General features: G+C 37.1%; 1 protein-coding gene across 1 annotated transcript in view; it reads right to left on the reverse strand.

Annotated features, from left to right (window-relative positions):
- Positions 1 to 572: 572 nt before the first annotated feature.
- LOC136264860 (deleted in malignant brain tumors 1 protein-like) overlaps positions 573 to 27,515 on the reverse strand; it is a 34,256-nt gene continuing 7,313 nt past the window's right edge. Inside the window, exons 3-10 of the mRNA XM_066059620.1 lie at positions 16,943 to 17,072; positions 16,680 to 16,888; positions 13,585 to 13,723; positions 13,323 to 13,531; positions 11,169 to 11,298; positions 10,252 to 10,460; positions 4,115 to 4,444; positions 573 to 989 (exon numbers count right to left, since the gene is read on the reverse strand). Coding sequence (XP_065915692.1) covers positions 643 to 989; positions 4,115 to 4,444; positions 10,252 to 10,460; positions 11,169 to 11,298; positions 13,323 to 13,531; positions 13,585 to 13,723; positions 16,680 to 16,888; positions 16,943 to 17,072 — 1,703 coding nt within the window. The 3' untranslated portion in view covers positions 573 to 642. The remainder of the gene's footprint in view (positions 990 to 4,114; positions 4,445 to 10,251; positions 10,461 to 11,168; positions 11,299 to 13,322; positions 13,532 to 13,584; positions 13,724 to 16,679; positions 16,889 to 16,942; positions 17,073 to 27,515) is intronic.

Genomic DNA, 27,515 nt, shown 5'->3' on the forward strand with positions numbered 1-27,515 from the left:
GGCTACACACATACAGTTATATTATATAGTAGCTATATAGTTAAATATCATTCTGATATAGAGTTATTCTGTGATGTTATGATGGTCCCAGGTCACCCAAGGTCATATTCTGCACTTCATCTAATACAATGTTTGCATTCTCAGGTTGTTATATTTTGGAATATTGCCAAGGGATTGCATACAGTATGAAAAACTGGAGCAACCAGGTCTCATTCTATAGCTAGGGTACTCCTTACTAGTGCACAATGGGCACACTTTTTACAGCTGAGGTGTACAACTGCAGAACCATTGGATCTTGAGGTAGAAGGTGAAGGATGTGTAGAAAGGTATGGGATATTCCTACAACTGAGCTATGGAATTGTGGAGCACTGGAGCGGAAGTGTAGGATGTTTAAGAAAGTGAGGGCTATTTCCACTAGAAGGTGCAGGACTATAGGATGAGTTGTAAAAGTGAAGGATTGTTAATGGAAAATCTGGACATGTATAACCGAATAGGATAACCAATTACCACATCATGTATGCATCACAATATGATGAATATTGATGGATGGGAAACTGTATTATGTCTATGAAATTCCAAATTATCAAAAATGCAAATAAAAACATAAGACTGAATGGAGAACATACAAATAATATGTATTCATCAGTTTGAAGTATAATCTGTTGGTGGTTCATATTCTGGTGGTGACTGTGATGGAAAATCACAAGATTGAGGAGGAGTAAATGCGTAATCATTGTTAGGAAGTTCAGTAGCATACTCAGGAGATGATGGAGGACATGAAGCTACAGTGGTAGAAATACCATCAGCTATTAATACTTTTGTGGGAGGTTGTTTAGTAGCAGCATGGCAACGATTCTGTTCCTTTATATAGTGATGCCTTGAGTAAATAAAAGCAGCAATTAGTATAACGGTGATTGTTAAGAATGCCAGTGCACAACCAGCTGTGATACCAGCAACAGCTCCAGCAGACAAGCCACTCACAGTAGAACCTAGAAAATGTAGTTCACAGCATCACATCATACTACATAAGGTAAGTGTTACATGTAATTCCTGACAAAAAGTGCATTATAACACATAACAATGCCACATGACTTACACAGTTTGATGCATGCACAAGTATTAATTATTGCCATAAGCATCGACATTGTCATGTATTATACACAGTAAAGTGTATGATAGCTAGAAAGTACTGCATATAACAAGTAAATGTGGTTTCACACCAAAAACATTGGTAATACTAGCATCACCAGTACCCTTCTTTCATGACAATTTGGCAGTATTGGGTAGGTATGTATAATTAGGGTGAGCCCCAGTTGAACATTACAGCCAATTGCAATCACTTCTCATACAGTGTACGGCACATAGCACCTTAATTTAAATACTAGTTAACTATATTTGGAAAATAGTTTGCATATATACCATAGATTCCCTAAAATTTCGGCATCTCTAAATATTTGGCACTCCCCATGCTTTGAACGCAATGTGCTCTAAATTTCGGCAAGTACAAAGAAAATTTCTATTTCTGTTTTTCTATTGTCTTTTACAGTTGTCCAGCACGTGCCTTTCTTTTTGCTGGGGGTGGTAGGCAAGGGCAGTCCATCAAGCCCGGGTTAAAAAATTAAATAAAAATTTAAAAAAATAAAATTTCTATTAGCTATAAGCGTGCTAATTTTTCGGCACTTGGAGTACTAGTTGACAAAGGTTTCTTTTGTACTGAGAACTCCCAGTGACCTCACACAATATGCTACCTCGATGCTGGATGAAGCACCAAGTGTGAAATTGTTCAGGGAATGTGCCCAATGATATCATCGTGTGACATCACGACTACCGCAAAATGATCTTTGTTTCTACTCGCAGAATAACATTTCTTCTGGAACCCACAAACATGATACACCCTCAGATATAACATTCTGTTAAGTCATGGAAGACTTCATGCAGCATCTGGTAGCGAGACTTAATTAGTTAGTTATCACGAGATAGTTTAATAATATTGATTGTGGTTTCTATTTTTATTAGTTGTTGAAATTTTTAATATTGCATCTAAGTGACTGTATTCAAAAATGAAATATCTCCTGCATGGATAATGTAGATAATCATGGTATATAAGTTAGTGCTGCAGCCAAGTGAATGTAACGGCCAGTATCGTCAGTTTTGCTGCAAGGCATTCCTGCTGGTTCCTGTAGCTAGAAAGAAATCCAGACAGTAAGCAGTTAAACAGATTGCAAATAACATAGCCATGAAGCGTGTATGCAGACTGTATTAGAGATATCCCTTGAAAATTTGACTATAGCACCAGGTTGGTAAATTTTTTCATAATTGTTCGGCCAGACACGAACGGAAATAATTTATTTCTGCCAAATTTTTAGGTACTAGATTATCAGTGGTTACACTCATTAGTTAATGTGTATGTGCGAAAGGGGTCTCATAGCCTTTCCAAATTGTAAGCATAACTCCTTGTGTTTTCAACCTATCACCTTCATATTACACCAAGCCATAGTGCCATGTTATGGGTATGAGGAGACTAAATTTCAAGGGTGATACCACATTCACAAGTCAAGTTACAGATTGCCAAGTACATGCAATTGAAAAGGCTATAAGACCCCTTTTCACATACCGGGTCACATGTTTTATGTTCAGAAGGTATTCAGGTTATGCTTTAGTCTAGTTATTGTTATTGTTATTAGCGCTTTACAGTGACCAGCTGAAGGTCTGACAGCAACATGTGCTGCAGCCTTAGGATTACCTAACCTAATTGCAAGGACTTAGACTTAGTGACTTATAGCTGAAAAGGAGTAACAGGAAAGGGGCCAAAGTAAGGGGAAAAATCCCTCCAACCCCAGGATTCGAAGTGCAGGTCACCCAACGTCTAGTCGGGGCCACACTCAGGTGTATTAAGCATAATTTTTAGTGCAGCACATATCCTACTATGTAGAACATGTATTGCATTTGCAAATGCTTGCCCCTCAGTTTGATTATGAGCTAGTTAAGTGCAAACATTTGATTCTAATAAGTTGCTACATTTCAACTTCTTTGATGGAAATTTTCTAGTAATTGACTGACAGACAGACAAACAGACACTACCACCTAACAGGTTCCTTCGATTCATTCAAGCATAAGTAAATAAAATGGTTAATTCTACAGGCTTGATTTTATAACTACAGAAGATGTGAGTGCATGTCACTTTGATCTACATAACATGTAACCATTGACACACTACCTGCAAATTGACACCTCTACACAAAGGTGATGGGACTTAGGAATTGATGAAAGAAGAACGCAAAAAAACTAGTCTAAAAGGCACGTGTGTTGTCCAATGCATAAGAATAAAATGGATATAAATGCAATTTTTGCCTACACCTGTCCTCTAGGGATCTGGCAATTAATAAGCTTTCAAAATTATCCTTTCTAAAAATTTATTTCTGCCTATGTGTTATCCCCAAAATGCTTCCTAGGGGTAATAAGACAATTGTGCATGTGAGAAACATCTGCTGTAGTAGTAACTGAAACACAAAACTGTAGTAAAAGCATTGAAATACTCTAATAAGGCAGTCAACAAAGTGGATGACTGCTCTATTAGAGTATGTTAAATCTTATAGTCCATTGATTGTAAGGGTATTTTACATAATTGTTTGCTTCATTTAACAACTACTTAATAATATTGCAACACATAATTGTTGTCCAACTATAGTCTTGTATGTCTGGCATTATTCTTGGTGATATATGAATTATGGTACAAAAGGAATGTTACAAACTAGCACAATTAATATTATCATATATTATTTATTATTTGATCAGGTGAAGACAAAAAGTCTTCTAAAAACCAATCTCATAGCTATATACATATCAAAAAATAGCACAATGTCTAGTTTAGTTTTCAAAAATAAGTGTACATTAGCAGCAGACACAACATCATAGGGTAAACTATGATGCTGTATTTGCCCCTAACATACTTATTTTAATCATATGTATGCTTTAACTTTCTTGGGTTTTGCATTTGCATGGTTATAACTACTGTGCTATGTTGTTATGATGGATAAGTAGTTCAAATTGGTTTCTGACCATTCTTTGTGTTGGCACCACCATTTTCCTGTCATGTTTAATAATAATAACTCACTTCTACAGACCACTCCTGCATCTTCATAATGGATGCAGTTATGAATACCAAATCCATTATGTTCACAATTAATTAGTCGAGTCTCATTTCCTGTACACATTAACTCATCTAACCATATTAGCCCAGATCCTGGTTCAAAATGGTAAGGTGCGGTAATTCTTACAAACTCAAGTCCCAGTTGACGACAAGCAACAATTGCATCTGTTCTACTCCAGCCATCATCACACACAGTTCCCCACTCTTCATTGTGACACACTTCCACACAACCTTCATAATCATTATCGCCATCAACTAGACGAATATCCCCTTCGGTACAGACTTCATGATCATCTTTAAAAAAAGAAATTTGTGCAATTACAGTATGTGTATAGTCAATAGAGCAGTCTTATTAACCCTGCTTTAGGTACAGTAACAAAGTTGTTTTAAGCTTCTATCTATGCTATGCTACAAATAATTCTGAAGCATCTTAATAACCAAAATGCTATAGAAACATGCAAATTCCAGGGGCTTTTACATTTAAATCCATTGATTAAACAGATTTTTCACAACTTTCTGCTATATTGCAAAATTATATTTTCTATGTTTTAATGTTAGATTTGTAGTAAGAATCCTTGGTGAAGGTGTATTTCATCGTGCAGAATATTTCTGTCATGTTTATGAATGGCGGCATGTTGTGAGATACAATACTGTACAACCATAGATACTGTGCATTCTGGTGCATTTTGTGATAGTTTCACTATTATATAGTTATACAACGGCCACGAGTGCTCTGCCTGATATAAACGCACGAGCCTGAGGGCCGTCAGGCCCGAAGGCAAGTGCATTTATACAGGCAGAGCACGAGTGCACGTTGTATAACTGTTATGTACCATTCACCTAATAGGTGGGGAGAGTCTCACAAGACAGCTGTAACACTTATAAAGGCCAGGTTTCTAACATCGATCGTGGGTAACCAAGCCTGACGTTGCGATGACGTTTCCCCTGCAGTACTGCAGCCACCTGAGATATTGAAAGCTAGTACGCTATGGGTTATATCACTAACCTGCATTCGCTGTTCCACTCTCATCATGTAGTGCTCAGCATGCCAGCGTGCCATATAGACTAAGCACCAGACTAATTGCCATAGTAATTCTCTCGAGCGAAAAAAATCAGCTAAATAGACGGTTTAAGTAAACAAAACCTAACTACTAAACGATACTAGTCTAATTCTTATTATTCACACTGGCTAAACTCGAATCTGGTGGCATGACAAAACTGGTTACGACAATCGAACGTAAAGGTTAGTATTATTTAGAATATATTTGTTTTATTGAGTCATTGTCGAAGTGGACTACAGTTTAATCTGGGCTAAGATGGCACCAGACTAGTAAGGTGTATAAGTACGTTTATATATATGTAGACTAGAGTTGTGGCCACCCGCGTTGGCTTTTTGATCGCCATTGGCTGCTTGTAAACATTATACGTATTGGTGACGTTATGGCCCACAATCGACCTTTACATGTCAGGCTATAAAAGAATTCGAGTGATCTGTGTAGTGTCTTTCCACCTATTAGGTGAGGTGTCATAGTGGTCTTCGCCACCGGCACTTGTGCTGCTGCTGCACAAAACCGCAGCCAGTGCAATATCTGTATATTGCACTGCGGTCGGTGCATTATAATTATAACTTATAATGCACTCGTTGTGGTCTACAAAACCGCAACCAGTGCGTTATAAGTTATAATGCACTCGCTGCGGTCTGCAGCAGTGCAATATACAAATTATGGCACTGGTGGTGCCTTTGAACTACACACGCAGAGTGGTACATATATATATATATGTACCACTTTCACACCTCAGATCAAAGGAAAGCCAGTGCGTATATATCACATATTGCACTGATTCAGAAAAGTTAACGAGATATACGCACTGTACCAGTGCATATATCTCGTTAAACACTGCCTTAACAAGATATACGCACTGCTACAGTGAGTATATCTCGTTAAGCCAGTGCGTATATCTCATTAACTCAAGCTATTGCACACCTAATAGGAGTGCACACCATATCCAGAAATCATTAGATTTCTTTGATGTTACACTTTATCTCTCTTCTCATATATAGGGAAGCAAACAAGCTGTGATTGTGGGTTTGAATTTTGCCAAACAAGGTGTGATTGTGGGATTCAATTTTAATGCATCAACAGTAGTTTATTTTTTGCTTTTGTAAATGTAGTGATTAGAGTAACATAATTAACACTAGTCTCTTAACATTGCTATATTAGCAAAAGTAAAATCAAACTACTGTTTGATGTATTAAAATGGAATCCCACTATCACAGTTTATTTGGCAAAATTCAATCCCACAATCACAGCCTACTTGGTACCCTATATAAGAGAAGGGTATAGAAACTAACAATTATGCAAGTCTGCATGCTAAAATAGAACATATTAGTTATACCACAGGCACGAGTGCTTTGCCTGATATATACGCACAAGCTAGAGGGCCGCATAAAAATCAAGTTTGCCAAAACATCCCATCAATCATTAGTAAACAGACCAATTGTTTCATATTGGCAGACTGCTAAACAAATCTACTAAATTTATACTGCAGTTAGAGTAAATTATCTATTCTCGGAAACCATGTATACTCGGACACTCGTTCTCATAAACTACTGTACGGAATCATACGAAAATTGGTGTGGGAATATCTTGCATATAGCCTAACTATACCTCCAAGTTTGAGCCAAAATTCTTGCTTGATTGTTGTGCTAGACCACTTCAAAGTCGTTGCTGGAAGTCATGTATTCTCGGACAAAATTCAAGTATTGTCAGACACCCGTCAGTAATCCTACATCAAATACTTTAAAGACTTACCACCAACACCATCTGTTAGGGCTGTTCATTAGCTATCAGCAGAACCATAGCTTATTTATTTCTATCTCATTTGCAGGAAGCTGTGATCGGAAATGTGCGAGCATGTCACCACCTCTATTCTCGGACACGAGCTATCAGCTGGTTCTCATACATGGTTATACCAAATAGAACGAAAATTATTGTGGACGTATTTTACACATAGCCTATCTGAACCTGCCAGTTTGAGCTAAAACGCTTTTATGGTTAGCTAACTAGAGCAGATTAAAGTTTCCATGAGAAAATTAACATTATCATTTTTCTCACATAATAGCCAATGCTTCCTACACCAAATAATTTAGCCACTTCCTACCACCACCACCTGATAGAGCTGTTCATTGGCTATCAGCAGAGCCATAGTTTATTTCTTTCCATCACCTTTATGGATAGTTATGATTGGAAATATGCAAGTATGTAATTACGTCTATTCTCGGACACATTGTTTCTGTGCTGTCTGATTGAATCTTGGCTCCAGCTATTTCTGGAGAAATTTTTTACTTTTCATTGACTAAACTACTTTAAATAGCATGTAATTCCAGTGAACTACCTTTTTGTACCACCAGAAATAGCTGGAGCCAAGATTCAATCAGACAGCACAGAAACAATGTGTCCGAGAATAGAGGTAATTACATACTTGCATATTTCCAATCATAACTATCCATAAAGGTGATGGAAAGAAATAAACTATGGCTCTGCTGATAGCCAATGAACAGCTCTATCAGATGGTGGTGGTAGGAAGTAGCTAAATTATTTGGTGTAGGAAGCATTGGCTATTATCCGAGAAAAATGAGAATGTTAATTTTCTCGTGGAAACTTTAATCTGCTCTAGTTAGCTAACCATAACAGTTTTTTAGCTCAAACTTACAGGTTCAGATAGGCTATGTGTAAACTACGTCCACAATAATTTTCGTTCGATTTGGTATAACCGTGTATGAGAACCAGCTGATAGCTCATGTCCGAGAATAGAGGTGGTGACATGCTCGCACATTTCCGATCACAGCTTCCTGCAAATGAGATAGAAATAAATGAACTATGGCTCTGCTGATAGCTAATGAACAGCCCTAACAGATGGTGTTGGTGGTGAGTCTTTAAAGTATTTGATGTAGGATTACTGACCGGTGTCCAACAATACTTGAATTTTGTCTGAGAATACATGATTTCGAGCAACAACTTTGATGTGGTCTAGCACAACAATCAAACAAGACTTTTGGCTCAAACTTGGAGGTATAGTTAAGTTATATGTAAGGTATTCCCACACCAATTTTTGTATGATTCCGTACAGTAGTTTATGAGAACGAGTGTCCGAGTATACATGGTGTCCGAAAATAGATAATTTACTCTATATGTGACTGGATTTGTGAAAAGGGTCACATCCAATTTGCCAACTTTGACAATCCATAACTTCAGACTGGAAAAGCTAACAACTTGACATTTGGTCAGGAGTAAGTAGCAACATAGCTTAATGGATGGAGAAAATTTCAGGTTTATTATGTTAGCTGAACACTAAGTTATGGTTTTCCAAGTTCATAGAATTGGATGTGTGCATGTGGAAGACCCCTTTTCGCAAATCTAGTCACATAACATTATACATAAGCCATGCAGAATGGGTGCTGCATTATTACTCTCAATCTTGGGTATAAAACACATAATACAGTGGAACCTGTCTATAATGGTCACCTTGGGACCAGATATATCTGGCCTTTATATACAGGTGGCTGTTATAGAGAAAACCTGTATAAGGTGGTCAGCGGCATTTTAGTGGCTATGGCCGTTATAAATGAGTGATTATTATTAAGAAGCTCGCGCCAACCGCAATGCAGTAATATTTTTAGTACAGAAAGGACAAGGTGAGTAGTCTCGCGTGGCCAGACCGCTATTTCAGTGCAGGGGCTTATCGATTAGAGATTATAAGCGCCCGCACTGAAAAGGGTCTGGTCCAGTTCGTATAAGCAAGTCGTTCACATAATCAACAACGTGGTGTTGGGTGTTGATTGGGGCCACGTCATCCCAATGGTCACTACGTCATTGGCCTACCCGTTTGAATGCCGCATATGGATAATTGTGAATGTCAGATGACGTACCTTTGATCAGCACTCCAAGTGTTGACGAAGGTGCTGAGGACAACTTGCCTATGCGAACTGGATCAGACCCTTTTCAGTGCGGGCGCTTATAATCTCTAATCGATAAGCCCCTGCGCTGAAACAGCGGTCTGGCCACGCGAGACTGCAAGGTGAGCTTGTTATGAATGTTGGTTATAGCTATATTGAATACGTTTAAGCAATGGAGCCTGATAGATTATATAGTATTCATTGAACGGCAGGAAGTGTGATAATTGTGCATTAATTAAAACTGTGCCGTGGTGCCAGACAGTTGGCTTAACAAGCCACCATAAAAGGTAGCGACCGCTATATGAAGGAGGAAGTTATGTATACAGTGATTCATAGTCGAATTCTTGGTTGGCCGTTATACGCGTTAGACAGGTGACCGCTTAATGCAGACAACAATGCATACATTTGTATGGGAAAATATTTGGGACCTCGTGTCCATGGCCGTTATGCAGAGGTGACCGCTTAATCCAGGTGACCGTAACACAGGTTCCACTGTATCATAAAGAGCTCTCAAAAGAATGTAAAGAGAATGACAAAGAATTATAGGTCAGTCCATAAGTGTTAGGTCCTACAAAGCTATAGATTTTATAATATTCACACAGTAGCATAATAAAATATGCTGTAGAAACAGAATTTTAGTAGGTATTTAGCTAGCTAGGTACATGTATGCACTCCTCAACAACTGCTTAAATAAATGGTCCACAAAAGATGGGTTCATACATATATCACACCATTCGCTTGTATGAGAGCAGTGCCTGATTTTTGTGGATATAAACATTACTGAACTGACTGAAGAACTAACCATGTTCGTAGTGATTAACAACAGGGATTTTCATCAGTAATAGTTCAATTAAACTGAAACAGAAATACACCTTTTTTGCACTAAATTTTAGCTAAATCTGCTAGCCACCTCTGTGACATGCACTTTTACTATTTTCTGTGTATTTTTCATTGTACGTATAATAATGCCAAATAGTTTCTATGATGACCTCTTGATAAAACCAGCAATGAAATGATTAGTAGACAGCTATCACACAAGTACATTTTGTGGGTGTGAATAAAAGCCACCAGGAAGAGTATAGCCCTAATTACTATAATACAAGTGAAAATCCTGCAACAAACTTTAAACTTGAAAATAGCAGACCTGTTTCATTGCAGACAACACCAGCATTTTCAGCATGTGTACAATTTTTGTTTCCCCAGCCATCATGACTACACTCAGACAAGTAACGGTTTCCAGTAGTACACTGTAAATTATCCAACCAGATGGGCATTGATGAGTTTCCATTTCCGAAATAACCACTTGAGTAAACTCTGACAGCATCACCAAATCCAAGTTGATGGCACACAACACTGTGAACAAGAAGCCATATATAAATACAAAATCTAAAATGTCAGGATTGACAATAAAAATTTTAACTCTTCAGTGTTTCTTGTCCTACTCTGAATGATCAATCAAAACCATAGGCTAATAGTGATTCCCCTTGCTACGATGCATATTAATTTATAATATTTAGGGTTATGTGTAGCAGTATCAGCAATGCTGTTTAGTAAATTTCAGTTCATGCAAGGTTAAATTACATTTTGCAAATAGCTGCATTATAATTAAAAAATGAATTCTATTACCACAATTATGCTGCAAGCACCCAAATAGTAAGTAGCATCCACAAATGAACTATCACATATGGCATGCATGCCGCCAGTGGAGTAAAGGCATTAGGTACAGAAAAGTTTCTGAGAGTGACTAAAACAACCTAGCACATCGTTAAGAGGGTTGATATTTTATTGCAAACCCCGTTTAAGTGATCTACTGTGAAATTTGTGAAACATCTTGCCTGAAATCTATATATAGCATTCTAGACATTTCTACTGTACCCATTTAAGCCAAAATTCATTTAAATTTACAAACATGGCTATAGATCCTAAATGGAAGGCATTTACTCTCTACTGAACCCACTATTTAAACCTAAGCCACTATCCACTGAATTACAAAAAAGGTGTTTCCAATGCCAACCTTACATTAATGCAAAGGTTACACACATTAATGCAATAGTTACACACTTGGCATCCTCTATATCCCAGTTATTATCACAAATCGTTCCCCATTGTCCACGGTAGTACACCTCTACACGACCTTCATATTGGTTACTTCCATTTCTAAGATGAAGTGGGACTGGCACAGCAGTATTGGCTAAGAGAATGGATGAACATAAGGCAAACACATTATATCTACAGTACAATACATTACTTAATGCACATGACAAATTTATAACTTGGTACAAAGTTGCAGCAATATGAGAGTTTGAGTGACATAGAAGTCATTCCTTCTTTATCCAAATAAATCTCAGAGTTTGATTGCAAAGTTATAAAGCTGTTTACCAACACTGAACTCTTTTTTACTGACATAAGCTGTGATTTAATGGGAAGGGTGGACAACCTGTAACAGCCAGTGTAGATATAGGATTTTGGTAAGTGGAGCACACTAGTTAAAGTATCTGCACAGTGTTTGAAACATGTTCTGTGAAAATGTGAAATATAAGCTCTAGAGGGTTCGTGGTCATGCCCTTAAGGAAATTTTGTAAAATTTGCTTCCTGAAATTGAATTGCAGGCCCGTAGTCAGGGGGGTTCAGGGGGTTCTGAAGAACTGCCCTCTTGGAAAAAAAAGGTCCACAATTTTAGCAAAAAGGTCCATAATTTAACCAAGAAGGTCCACAATTTTAGTATACAAGTCCAAATTGTCAGGAGCAAAAGTCCATTAGTTACAGTTTACTAGATACCACTAATAAGAAGCTAAATTAAGTGCTCCGAGTAACTCATCCAGTGCTTGATAATAAATGCAATGCAGGATCAAGATACTCTAATAGAGCAGTCAACCACTCTAATAGAACAGTCACAATTACATTTTCTTTTAATTAAAAGCTACTTAATTTACATGTAGATTGTCTAAACCGAGAAATATAAGATTTTGGTGGACAAGCCCCTCCATGCAGAGCCTACGAATAGCATCCATGCTTCAACTCCATGCAATGTGTAAATTTCATTGTTTAAGACACTCTTTGTTCTGCTCCACTGCCCCTGTGATCATGGCAGAGTGCTCAATCTTTCCCATTCTTATTCACTATATGACATTCCAATATATTATATTTAGACACATGCATATGCAGATGGTATAATTACTGTAGCAGTAGAGATATTTTTCCAGATATCATCCATACAGCTGGTCTTCAGCTTACCTAAATAATAATTATTTTTATTGACTGAAATGCCACTAAATTCAACCTTTTAGTATCTATTTTCAAAAAATTTCCTGGGGGGGGGGGGGGGGGGGACTGCCTCCAGACCCCTCTAGTTTCAGCATACAATCATGTTATATAAAAAGGTTCACTTTTCTTCAAAAAGAACCTACCCAAATGAAAGTCTGGCTGCGGCCCTGAATTGAAACTCTAAATAATCATGCAAACCGTAAATTCCAATCAAATATAATTGGTCATAAAATATCTAATGGTAAGAGAATGTTAATGGTTCAAAATCATTATGACAATATCATTCTTAGATGCACTCATGTGATTACCGTAGGTAAAGAGTCTGGCTCTTATTCCAGATCTGGTTTTCGTTATTGTTCCTGATATACCTGCTATATTTAATAAGACTTTTAACCAGATCTTTTGGTGCTGGTCAACACCAAACACAGAATTAAATGCTGAATAGTCAGTGAAATATGCTTAATCTGTACCAGGTGATCTATACAATATTATCAGGTAAATAAATTGATACTATATGCAGATTTCTGGGGTATGGTGGGTGTCTAGTAGTTATGATTCTAAGTATATTCACACCAAATAGGATACCTCCATGTACATACTATAGGCAAAACCATTTTGATATACATTATACAAAGTACGTGGGTAAAATCTCACTGTTTAATATAGTTTCATGGTTCAGGTTTCACATGATAATGTCAGGGTTGTATTTGTTTATTGATAACCAATGCAACCCTTTGAAAAGTGTGATATGTTATCATACTTACAGCAATGAGTTAAGTGAAAATGGTTTGGGTGTAAAGACAGTCAACCATCAAACAAGCGCACAAGTACTTGTGTTGGTTGTGAACAAGCCATAGTAAAAGCCAAAGTATTATGGTTCCTATTGTTGCAGAAGCATGGCTCATATATATATATATATATTGTTATGGTTAAATTTTAATACAAGCAGACCTATTCCATTGCACACAACACCAGCATCTTCACTATGTGTACAGTTGCCATTTCCCCATCCATTGTGAATACACTCAGATAAATAATGGTCTCCAGTAGTACACTGTAATCCACTCAACCAGATGGGTATTGATGAGTTTCCACTTCCAAAATAACCACCTGTATAAGCCCTAACAGCCTCACCGAATCCAAGTTGCTGGCATACAACACTGTGAACAAGAGACAGCACAAATGAAAGATGGTACAAAATGTTGCCACATACTCAGCATCCACTAAGTCCCAGTTATCATCACAAATTGTTCCCCATTGTTCACTGTAGTATACCTCCACATGACCTTCAAAATGGTTACTACCATTAGTTAGACGAACTTGGCCTAGCACTGGTAATGGAGTAGTGTTTGCTATTCAAAAGGGTATGGATATGAATAAATGTTAGTTATAAAGCAATAAAAATTATCTTATATGCAGTTATATAGATAACATGACATGTTATAACTTAATACAGGATGAGAGTTTGATAAACACAGCAGTCATTCTGTATTATGAAGTTACCCAGAACTGTTGTGCAAGTAATAATTACTTCATCAGCTATAGTGCAGCCTAGAAATTATTGACCACCACAATAATTGGATATGATATTTCCAAAGAGCCATGACACCCAATCATTTATTACACAGACCTATGACTATAACCATAAAGGATTTGATTTATTTAGTGGCTAAAGTGACCTTCAAAAGCCTTTACATAATCATGCATTGGTACTTGGACAATGGCACGTGCATTTGAACACCACAGCCTCCATGCAACTTACATAAGCTATTGTGTGGAAGTGATTATAGAGTAGTTAACCTTTGGCTATCCCAGGATATAGGAAGATTAGACTTTCATTTATTGGGATTGTAGATACTGCATCCACTGCTTTTTTCTAAAATCAGATGCCCAAAAGCTAGCTAGATAGAGCAGCTATTTAGTTTTTTGTAATTTTTAGTAAAGCATTAGCTAGCTAACTTTTGAAATCAGTGTTTAAGGTACATGTATAGGTTATTTGCCAATTGTGGAAGCAGTGGCTGCATAATATACTGCAGCTGCCATAATACAGCAAGTCTGTACACAAGATTAAAGTTTCTCCTCTCAATAATTGATCTTATATATAGGCTTTCTCTATGTGTTGATAAGTGCTTTCTCATTTAAATTTAGTGGCTGTTCTTTGATTAAATACTTGACTGCTCTATTAGAGTACATTGGTCTTATGTATATATAATAGCATTGGTAGGTCGTAAATTGTCATTTGCTACCTGATGTGCCTTAGCTGAAAGCCAATAACTACAAAATCAAAGTAAAGGTAGTAAGCTGTTCACAATTGCTGCTTGGACAGTAGTTATATATTATAGTTCTATGATTTCAAGTAAAGGCCAACATTTATTAAATCTTTGTTTCTCATCATCTGTCCACATAACACTTTGCCCTCTATAAATGGTAATTATATTATTTTTATTGGATTGAACAAACCACACATAAACAGAACTGAACAAAGCATTAAAAATACATGCGGCTACATTAAGCAAGTATCAATATAAATCTTAATTGTAGACTTTAATTGTAGGATAGAAGGCTAGTTAGTCTCTTAGTAGAACACTTCTCATGATCTTGTATGAGCCCAAAAGTACCGCTTTCTGTAACTTAGAACTTATCTTCATAACATCAGCATCTTCAACTATACTCTGAAGGGTAGCTTCTAATTCTAATGAGATCAGGCCAGTGATTGCAATGATTATTGGTAGTATGACAACACGCTCAAGATGGTAAGTTTCATCAGCATGGCCAAATCACTATTACTTTGCAATCTTTTCACAAAACTTTGAGTAAAGGTTGTCGTCACTTGGAATACTGACATCAATAATAATAATTATTATTATTAAGGCATACAATTGTCTAGAAATGCTGTATTTCATTGTTGAAAATCCAAGATATTCTAATAGGGCGGTCAGCCACTCTCAGTTACTCAAACACAGCAATCAAACTATATTTTTCCATTGTTTTTATCTATTGTGAGACATTTCTACTACTTAGGCTCTAACAATAATGTGTTCTTTATAACTGAATTTCTTGGAAAGTACTTTGTTGTTATCTGCTACACTTATGAAAAGTTGGCTTGAAGCATGCACTTCAGCTCTTTGAAAGTAGCTAGTGGTGGACAGTGTATTGTCATTTTATAAGGCTTGCCAAAATAATTTTTTTCTTAATAACGACAACCACTTACTGTCACTAGCTGATTGCTCTTATGGTGATGGTAAACATGGAATCAATAAACGTTGGCCTTTTAAAAATTTTTTTACTCAACACAATGGGTAATGCTCAAGTATGTGCATGGTTAATTATACAGAACAGTAATACGGTTTTCTGCAACAAAAATAATATTATACCCACTGCCATCAAAAATCAGTAAATATTTCACACTTTGAAATACACTTTCTTAGTGTATGTAATGTCAAGTTTACGATAAATCAAAAACTTTTACAGAATCACTAAAATCTTTCTGCCTACTTGCCTGACTATGTTCAAAACAGTAATAAACTTGTGTGTGGCATCAGTCATTTGGGTTTTAATGAATACCTGCTCTCAGCTTGACAATCACCAAACAATTGGGGTATCTGGAAAAGCTCCTTAATGTTTTACTCTTTGGGGTCATCTTTGACTGCATTGCCTCAAAACAGAGAGGATGTTTGAAGTAAATAATTCATCAGGCAAGAGACAATCATAAGCAGCAAGACCATGCCTTTTAATGATTTAGGTGTTACTATACTGATCAGTTATGCTGCAGAAAACAGAGCACACAACAACCATACTCCTTAATGATCTGTATAAGTGTGGTTATAATGATTGGTTAATAGAGCATGTCAACCACACTCTTTAATGATTTATCAGTGAGTATCTCTACCAAGGGTTCACACAAGATCAGCATTGAGATACTCAAATGTGACTAAATTTGACAAAACAAGGCATGCACTTTTAACACAACAGTCAAGTATGATATTATAATAGAACAGTCACACAGTTATGCTACTACAGAAATTGAAAGCTAACAAATGAAAGAATCAAAGCAGGGTTTGTCAAGTTCTATATATGCAATAAAAATAACAAAACATGATAAATAATGGTGTTACAACATATATAGCCATGTGAAAATGTCCCTTCATGGCATTGAACAAAATGAAGTTGCAATAATATGTACATATTACATATGTAGCTATTTTGTAATATATACCAGTAACTTAGAACCTATGTTTCACTCTTCAAGTAGCTTAATTTCTTGAATAAAAGCTAGGTAGTATGGCTCTTATACATTATTATACACACCTGTTCCATTGCACGCAACACCAGCATCTTCATAATGTCTACAGTTATTGTTTCCCCAGCCACCATGACTACACTCAGACAAGTAACGGTCTCTGGTAGTGCACAATACATCACCCAACCAAATGGGCATGGATGAGTCTCCACTTCCAAAATAACCACTTGGGTAATACCTGAGAGCATCACCAAATCCAAGTTGATTGCATACAACACTGTGAACAAGAGACTCAATTTAAAAATGATGCATTCAGCAAATACATATGTACTTGGCATCCAATATATCCCAGTCATCATCACAAACTGTTCCCCATTGTCCATTGTAGTACACCTCCACACGACCTTCAAATTGACTGTCACCATTCACTAGACGAACTGGGACTGGTTCAGATGCACTGGCTGAGAGTATGAATAAATAGCCACAAACATAATATCACCATGTACAAATAGTATTGTTTGCTATCAGTAGTTCATAACATCACTTGTTGATAATTATTATGAAATACAGAAATAAGCTGTTGTACTATGAAATATCCTCAGCCTGGGAAATCTCTTACGTATATCAAAAATTTAACTGCATTTAGTGCATTAACCCAACCACCCCACCTCCAAAGTTCATTTCACTTTCTTTCAATTTTTGGAATACTTAAATAATCATTATACTTCTGACTTATTTGACTTGATTCTACAAAATGGAATAGTTAAAAGAGTAGCTCATTTACAGTCCAATTTTTATGGTGTACATGGAATATATAAATGACTGAAAAGTTATATACAAGTGTTAAAGATTAAAGCTGTGATTTGTTGACATGGTATCACCTAAACTGCTTACAAAAAGTTTGATTTTTTAAAATCATGGTAAATCATTAAGATACAGAAGGTTAAACTGAAATGGAAATCCAACAACATTATAAGATTGAGTTATAATGCAGAAGCCAAATATTCGAGCGAATATGCAGTAACTCAGCAAAACAGTGCAAGCCTAGATTTTACAGTACACATTATTCCAATTGGTACGTAATACAATGCATGCATATTGTTAAATATTGATTACGTAGATTCATTATTTTTGTAATGCTTTGTGTCCTACTTTACATGGTCTCACTTTACTGCTCAGAGTGTAAAAAAAAATCGGTCTACAAATGGTACTGCAACTACCTTATAGCTGAAGGAAGTAATTGTATAGGACCTTAATAGAAGTTAAGAGTTAATGGGCAAAATTTGGTTAACAATAGGTCGTATACATTACTAGTGCTAAATGGGTTTAATCAGAAGTATTCATGACTGTGCTTAATTTCACACCCATAATCAAAGCTCTTTGCATTCTTGTGTCATTACTACTATCGATTGCCATTCATTGATTGTGATTCACAATGGCAATTCATCTGAATGGCATAGTTTATCCACAATCAAAAGTCACATCACCCAATACTGATAAATACACTTTTGAATCATGCCTGCAGTATCCCTTGCTTGCAGGTGAGTTAAATGTATTATTTATGTAATAGTATGGTACCGATTCCCATTTTTTAGAGAAAACCAATATCCGATATATTTTTGCCCTGTTTTATCGATAGTTAATCGATACCTAATTGTAGGTCTCTACAAGTTATACTTGTGTATACTCCACTAAAAGTACAGCTAGGAAAGCCAATGCAGTGAGATTGCACACTTAGCACAACTCAAAGTTGCAAGTCAGACAAGTGGGCTAGGGCCTGAACCATCACTGTTTATAATTATTTGTGGTTACCACAAAACATAAAAAAATTACTTAATTACATACCAGAGCCTTTGACACCAGCCCTCCAGTGGTACTGCAGCTGAATAGACTAATATCTGCTGGCCACAGCCCATTACAACTTTCTGATTATGGTAAAAACAGCTAATCATTAATTTGTAGCATAAAGCACTTGTGATTTCCTTAAAATATATATATACTTGTGCTCCCTCATGCTTGTGTGTTTACATCAGGCATATGTCCATGTTAACTACAACTATTACATGAATATGTTTCTGTGAGAAAGTGCAAACCTCATTATGATTCCTATATACAGTACTACAGCTGTACCTTACTGTATGATACCAAACATGCTTACAGGTTCATTGGTTTTGGTTTTTTATTATTATTTTTAGTAAGATCTTTATGCTTACATAATTACTTATAATGATAAATAAACAAATTAGAAAATGAGAGCTGACCAAATTAGGGGTCCCATAAAGTTTCATCCTAGGACATCGATCTGCTTTACTTTCTCTATTTTAATGATTTGCCATCTGCTGTTTGCTCTACTATGATGGCTATGTATTGTTTAAAATCTATCTCTGATTGTAACTCTTTCCAACATGATCTAGATCTGATTTCTGCTTGGTGCTCATTTTAAATGTGAACTTTTGTGCATTTGAAATAAACACTCCCCCATTAAACCTTTTACTTCGGCAAGAATCCTTAATAATCATAATCTCCAATGGGCTACATATACTTCAGTGTTGTTGTGGACACTAAGCTATCATGGAACAATCATGTATCACATGTTTCAGCTAAGTATTAAAGACTTTATGCTGTCATATCTTCACCTGCCATTCTCCATCAAAACGCAAGGCCTTTAGAGCAATTGTAGTTCCTACCGGATTATGCTAGCATCGTATGGAATCCCCATACTCAGAAGAACATTATGCACTGGAGAAAATACAAAATTGTGGTGCCCACTGGGTTTGTGAAAGCAGATTTTGTTCACGTATCTACCAAAGGACTAAATCCTCTGAATAGAGAGTTGTCCTGGCCATTGCTATCTACCCAACAAAAATACTTTACATTGATGACACTATTATGATATGTTCCATCAGCAGGCATATCCCCGTACCATTACTTTTAGTGATCACTTTACCTCCAACAACAATGGCGGATCCAGGATGTGGCATTTGGAGCAAATGCCCCCCTCCCCTTTAACTTCTTTTGATAGAAGTACTGTACACCTTGTCACGCCAAAATCAATTTGTATAACTCATGAAAACTGCATAGTACGACCATTTATGCAAACTCACCTGAAACCAAAGTGAGAACAGCTGTCAATGATCAAACTGTCACCAGTGTTGATTTGCTCCAAATGTTCATGTGAAAAAATTAATTTGTTCAAAAAAAGTTCATACATTATTTCAAGCAAGACAAAAAGTTCATAAATCTATGAACTTTATTCACAACATGCATGGCAACACTGACTGTCATACAGCACCTTCGTACGTACTAAGCGCCTCTAAAATAATTATCGGGCTGGTGTTAAGACTTTCATAGCCTTTTAAACAAGATTTTAAGACTTCACAATTATGCATCTGCAAAGGTCATAACAAAAATCAACCTACTAAGGAGTGATCATTGCTAGGGTCCGCAACGTGAAAAATCGATATCCTCCAATCAACTACCTAACTATTGTCATGTGTTAGGCTAAGTGTAACTTGAATAACACCAGCGTGGCAGCCAAGTTTGTCACTTTTTTCTGGTAGAAAACGATACAAATGTCTTAAAATCAAGTGATTTTTCGTTGCAGCAGTTCGTAGGGTTCTTCGTATGCCACGATATTCACTCTCAACATTGTTCAAGTAGTCTATCATCAACTCAAAGTATTGGTGGTTTGATTTTATTGGTCAGTTTCTGGTAGCAGCACAATCTGTGTGCCTTTTTGGCCACAGATAAAATGTTTCTTGCTCTGGAGCACAGGACAAGCAGAGCAGCAACTGCGCCGTGGGTCAGCAATGACCAGTACTAGGTAAAGTACCTGCATGCAGAGTATAGTTATAATTGAAGCTTGTTAGCCATCTGGCTGAGCCATCTATATGCATATGGTTTTAGAGGTGATCTGTTTAATTGGATACAAGACTTTTTGAAAGGACACAGACAAAGAGTTTCTTTGAATGGTTCAATGTCTGGTTGGAGTGATGTAATAAGTGGAATACCTCAAGGATCAGTCTTGGGTCCTCTCTTCTTTGCAATTTTCATCAATGATCTACCATCATTATTAAGGAATAAAGTTCTTTTATTTGCAGATGACACAAAAATATATTCCAGCATTAGTCGTGCTAACCCAATATCCTCCCTGCAAGATGATATTAATACTTGCATTGAATGGTCAGTAATGTGGCAGTTGCCTTTCAACATTTCTTTAATCCAAGATATTATTATAAGATGGATGGGATGGACATTGTTAAGGTAAATGAGGAAAAGGATTTGGGGGTGTTGATTGATTGCAATCTCAAGTTTCATAGTCAGTGTTCGGCAGTGGTTAATAAAGCTAATAGACTTCTTGGCCTTATTAAACAGACCTTTTCGGATATTTCTGTAGATTCATTTACATGTTTATACAAATCAATAGTATGTCCTATTTTAGAATATGGTAACTTGGTTTGGGGACCTTACTATAAAACAGACATCCAAAAATTAGAAAAAATCCAACGGAAAGCAACTAGAATGTTCAAATCTATAAGAAATCTTGACTACAAGGAATGATTGAAAGTACTTAACTTGCCATCATTACATTATAGACATTATAGAGGTGACATGATTGTGGTCTACAATATGCTACATGATAAGTATGATATAGACCATTATTTTTTTTACTTTTTCACCCATTACCCATACCAGAGGTCATACATATAAGCTATTTAAATATTTTTCAAGAACAGATGCCAGGAAATATTTTTTTACAAGAAGAGTTGTTGAACCATGGAATAATTTGCCCCAAGAAGTAGCATGTGCAGCATCAGTTGATGATTTTAAGAAATTGATCGACCAATACTCATCTAACACTATGTATAAATGTATGTAATTAGTCTACTTGTACTTTTTTACCTGTTGATCAGGTGTAACAGGCTGTTTAGCCTTATAAATTACCTGTAATAAATAATTATACAACCAGGTAGTAAGAATAATAAGAAATGCGGTTAAAATTACATCATTAATAATGAATGAATAAATAATAAATAATGTTTGAGAAAACTACGAGGCCTAGAGACATGAACTAAGCGGGGATAGATTCGCCTGTGAATGAAGACACAACCGTATAATAAGTACGCCTGTTCGTGCTGATGACTTTACCGTACGTGCAATTCTATATAACGCCCGGCACCACGCCCTTGTTTAATTACAGATTGCTCGAACGAGAAAAGATTAGTAAACGTCCACGGAGAGGCCAGGCGCCACTTTACTGGTAAACAACAACATTACAAGTATGTTTAAATGTTTGTAACTGTGTCTTTTGTGGGCAGGATATGCGCTCCAGGCGTCATGCAGTGAAGGACCAGCTGATGACAGTGCAGAGGCCAACGTGAGTCCCCTCTGCACTGATAATTACTGCCCTACCCCCTCAAGTGATTTACCCTCTTTAACTCCTACTAATCACTCTGATAAATCTCCACAACTCTCTGCACTAGTGGTTAATTGTCAATCCTTGGTAGCCAAAAAGACATCTTTTTTAAATTTACTAAACTCGCACCACCCTGATATTGTGTTTGGATGTGAATCCTGGCTAAACCCTAGCATATCAAACAGCGAAATATTTCCACCAAATTACACTGTGTACTGCCAAGATCGTGATGATGGATATGGTGAAGTTTTTCTGGCCTGTCGTGACACCTTAATCACTCATGAAGTAACTCTAACTGACACAAATTGTGAATTAACAGTATGCTAAATCAACCTTAACAACCACTGTACTCTTCTTGCCTGTTCAGTCTATCGTCCACCATCAAGTGATGAACTTTACCTGGAAAATCTTTGTCAGCAGCTCACGAACATCAGAAGCAGCTTTCCTAATGCTGCTCTTTGGATTGGTGGTGATATTAATCTTCCAGATGTCAAGTGGTGTGATGGTAGCATTGCAGGTCACTCTAACTCATTAAATTTGAATAATATTTTTTTGGATTTCTTAGATAATAATGCTCTTTCCCAAATGGTAGATTTTCCCACATGAGGCTCAAACACTTTAAACATTTTTATAACTGATAGACCAGGTTTATTAGAAAGCTGCAATGTAGTTGATGGAATCAGTGATCATGAAGTAGTACGTGTCACCTCATCCATAACAGCAGACATGCCACCACCTACCAGAAGAACTATCTATCTTTGGTCCCATACAGATTTTAATCTTATTAGGCAAACTGCTCAGTCACTTTGTCAACATTTTGTCAGTACACATTCAACGTCAACATCAGTTGATATTCTCTGGAATGATTTTATGTCCATTTGTAATACTTGCATGGACCTGGTTCCGACCAAACTGTCTTCAACTAAGCACCACCACCAGCCACATCAAGCGTCTAACCCGTAAAAAGCAACGTGCCTACAATCATGCCCATGCCACTAATACAGAATATGACTGGGCTAAATATAAGGATATTAAAAGACAGTGTCAGTATGAATGCCGTAAATGCTTTAACCAGTATGTAGCCAATCTCATTGATCCTAACAGTAATGTTGTCACCAAACATTTATGGTCATATATTAAAAGCAAAAAACTAGATCACACAGGAGTCAGTACGCTGAAACATCAGGGATCTACCTATACTGACTCACAGGAAAAGGCAGATTTACTTGCAGACTACTTTTCATCCGTGTTTACCCACGAAGATACATCTCATATCCCAGACCTAAGTGGTGAAACATTATCTAGTATTCCACAGATTGTAGTGCATTCAGATGGTGTAGCCCAGCTATTATCTAACATCAAAGTGAACAAAGCACCTGGACCTGATAACCTTCAAACACGTTTCCTACAAGAAGTTGCATATGAGATTACACCAATCCTTACTGTTATCTTTCAAGCGTCATTAGACCAAGGTGTTTTACCAAGCATTTGGAAAACAGCAGCAGTTGTCCCAATTTTTAAAAAAGGTGCCAGATCCGATCCAGGCAATTATAGGCCAGCATCCTTAACTTGTATTTGCTGTAAAATCTTAGAACATATTGTATATTCCAGCATTACCAAACACTTACAGTACCATGAAGTTTTATGTGATGGACAACATGGATTTTGACAGAAACGAAGCTGTGAATCACAACTGATCACCACCATTAATGATTTTGCCAAGTGCCTTAATGAGAAGAGTCAATGTGATGTCCTCCTGTTAGACTTTCGTAAGGCCTTTGACAAGGTACCTCATGCACGCCTTTTCCAAAAACTTCACCATTATGGAATTCATGGAGCACTGCTACTTTGGCTTAAATCTTTCTTAACCGATAGATCACAATATGTCATACTAGATAACCAAAAGAGCCATCCAACCCCAGTATCATCGGGAGTTCCTCCAGGCACAGTGCTAGCCCCACTGCTCTTTCTATTGTATATAAATGATTTACCTTCTCGAGTACGCTCTAAAGTAAAGTTGTATGCCGATGATGTATTACTCTACTCCTACATTAAATCTGAATCTGATTGTCATGCATTACAAGAAGACCTAGATGCTCTCGCGCAATGGGCACGTATTTGGCAGATGGAGTTTAACCCCAGCAAATGTGAATTCTTGAGAGTTACCAATAAGAAAAACCCCATTGTCTTTAATTACTGCATTGAAGCTGTACCTATTGCCCAAGTTGCTCATACCAAATACCTTGGCGTAACAATTTCAAGCAACCTTTCATGGAATGAGCATGTCCAAAGGATTACCAACAAGGCCAAACAAGTAAACAACTTTTTGTATCGTAACTTACGCGAATGTCCTACTCACATTAAATGTAATTGTTTCAAGATTATGGTTCGTCCAATCATTGAATATGCTGCGTCTGCTTGGGATCCCCACACCTTGTTGAATATAAACAAGCTAGAATCAATCCAGAGAACTGCTGCTAGATTTTGCTTTAATGACTTTTCAAGATATTCAAGTGTTACTAACATGTTGTCTTCTCTTAATCTACCATTGTTACAGGCAAGAAGAACCCAAGCTAAATTAAGTACTTTTTACAAAATAATTAATGGATATTTGATTGTGCCTACAGATGATCTTACCCCTAAACATTCAAGTTTAAGGAGTGGCTACTATCACCAACCAATGACTCTAATTGATGCATACAAATTTTCCTTTTTCCCATCAACCATCAAATTATGGAACCAACTCCCTGCTGATGTAATTAATTCCTCTACCCCTAATGAGTTTTGTAATAATTTAAGTAACTTTTATGATCACACCTGTGCGTTATAATCTTTTGATTGCTGCACAGTAATAAATATAATATAATAATAATAATGACCAGTTGGGATACCAGCTGATGCGCTTATAAACAACCAGCTGGAACAGCAAGGTAATGAGTAATGTAATACTTGTACAGGTAGTTGTATTATAGGTCTACATCTTCATCCTTCATCTGGCTAGCTAGCGGCTGGAATTATTTTCATTATACTGACCAACACCTTCATCTGACCAACACCTTCATCTGGCTTGCTGGCGGCTGGAATTATTTCCACTCAGCTTAACTACTAGTCTACTGTGAGTCTGTAATAGCTAAACAAGAAGCCGATGCAGTGCTGCATATACAACAATGTGTAACTATCTCCTGTATGTTGTGCATGGCTGTATGCATAATATTATAGACTGTGATCACTGTGCCAATGCCACACAGTTGATATACAGGTACATCACCAGTGGCCTCTAGTTACAACAGAGTCTGTTGTGCCTCTAGTTACAACAGAGTCTGTTGTGCCATATTGGCTTGATTGGGATCAATTGCTAATTGTGTATTGGATTGCTCTATGTGTTTACTGGGCGAGATAGCCGTATTGTTAGGTGTTTTTAAGCTTCGTATCCTTGCTGTTGGAGACTGTCTCACTGATGTATCAACCATTCTGGTATTTGTTTGCAAAAATCGCGTCATTTTGGCCGAATTTCAGCATATAGATGGCTCAGCCAGATGGCTAACAAGCTTCAATTATAACCATACTCCGCATGCAGGTACTTTACCTAGTACTGGTCATTGCTGACCCACGGCGCAGTTGCTGCTCTGCTTGTCCTGTGCTCCAGAGCAAGAAACATTTTATCTGTCGCCAAAAAGGAACACAGATTGTGCTGCCACCAGAAACTGACCAATAAAATCAAACCACCAATACTTTGAGTTGATGATAGACTACTTGAACAATGTTGAGAGTGAATATCGTGGCATACGAAGAACCCTACGAACTGCTGCAACGAAAAATCACTTGATTCACTTGATTTTAAGACATTTGTATCGTTTTCTACCAGAAAAAAAGTGACAAACTTGGCTGCCACGCTGGTGTTATTCAAGTTACACTTAGCCTAACACATGACAATAGTTAGGTAGTTGATTGGAGGATATCAATTTTTCGCGTTGCGGACCCTATCATTGCTGCTTAAAAATTACGGCACCTACAACTTAGCCTGTTTGTGCCCCTCTCCTTGCCAGCTCCTGGATCCGCCCCTGAACAAGATCACACTCTTGTGTAAGTAATCCTCCATAAACTCATATAGGCATTCCTTGTTTGTAAATTGCATTGTATCTTTATATGTAACTCTATTCCATTCAACATTTTGTCCACAACCCGCCGTGCTACTTTTAAACGTGTTTTTGTACAATTTCTTTGTTCTACTTAACTTTTTTCTTGTATGTAGAGTAGACTACTAACTAATTTGTTTTTGTAATGTAGTGTTAGCTGTTGTGTTTTCTTGTTTTAAGTTCGTATTGTTGTTTTTGTAGATGGTAGCTACCCCTATACGCTTTGTTGCCTCCTGTACCCTGTGGTTATGCACTTGTCAATTTCATGCCTCCACCGCCGGGGAATACAGGGAATTTGACAAATTGTGGTGTCAAATTCCCCACTACTGGGGCAAAATCAGCTGTCAAATCCCCACTGTGTCCCCACCCCCTAGTATGGGATTTGACAACACCTCAAGGATAAGTGCATATTTCATGCATGCGACTATAGTAATTAACCTGGTATACACCTGTAGCTAGTAAAATTATAGCGAGTACGATTTTATTGTTTAGAAATGCAACTACCAAAAATCGGTCAGTGAATTGGGCAACTGTCAATTGCCCCAGGGGTGGGGACAAGGAGCAATGTCAAATCCCCACTTAGGGTGTGGGCATGAAATTGACAAGTGCATTAAACAATAAAAATAAATAAAAACATAGTATTGGATCAGCTTTAAATGACCTCACTTGCTTTTGCATAAAGTCTTAAGAGCTAGTTTAGATAAACTAGCTTTTGTGATAGCTTATGCAAAAGCGAAGTCTGAATGATGTCTTATAGTCATTGACTTCATTGCCAGATAGGTATATATACATGTAACACTTTCACACCTCAGATCAAAGGAGCCGCCCAGGCTACATTTCGTATGTAGTCCAGCTATCCGGGCTACATACGAAATGTAGCCGGTCTACAACTGGGCAGTGATTATATAGACATAGATGCCGAAATCAATTGTGGGGATCAAAGAATACTCACGTGATTAGGATGCACAACTGCACAACTTGGGTTTCGCCATGAAAACCACACAGACGGAGAGCGTTTTGTTATCCTCGCCATCCTACGACTTGAAAAACGTTGAGCTAACGTGAAAACTAGTTCTATAGCTTATTCATTCGATCAGTCGTTTCCTCACGTTTTCGAATACGGACACACCCCCATCACGAAGCTACCACTCTGCACGGAGTAACCACTCTACAAGCAAGCTTACATGTCTAGGACTTTAGTGAACATATTCCCATAAACGATTCAATAGAACTGATTAAAGCATCAAACTCGCGTAATGGAAATTCTCCGTGGTTTTTCTAGGATATATCCGTTTATCATAACCGAACGTAACCAGAACGTACTAGCTTTTTTTAAAATTTATTTATTTATT

This window comes from Dysidea avara, chromosome 8, assembly GCF_963678975.1.
Source record: "Dysidea avara chromosome 8, odDysAvar1.4, whole genome shotgun sequence".
NCBI classification, from domain to species: domain Eukaryota; kingdom Metazoa; phylum Porifera; class Demospongiae; order Dictyoceratida; family Dysideidae; genus Dysidea; species Dysidea avara.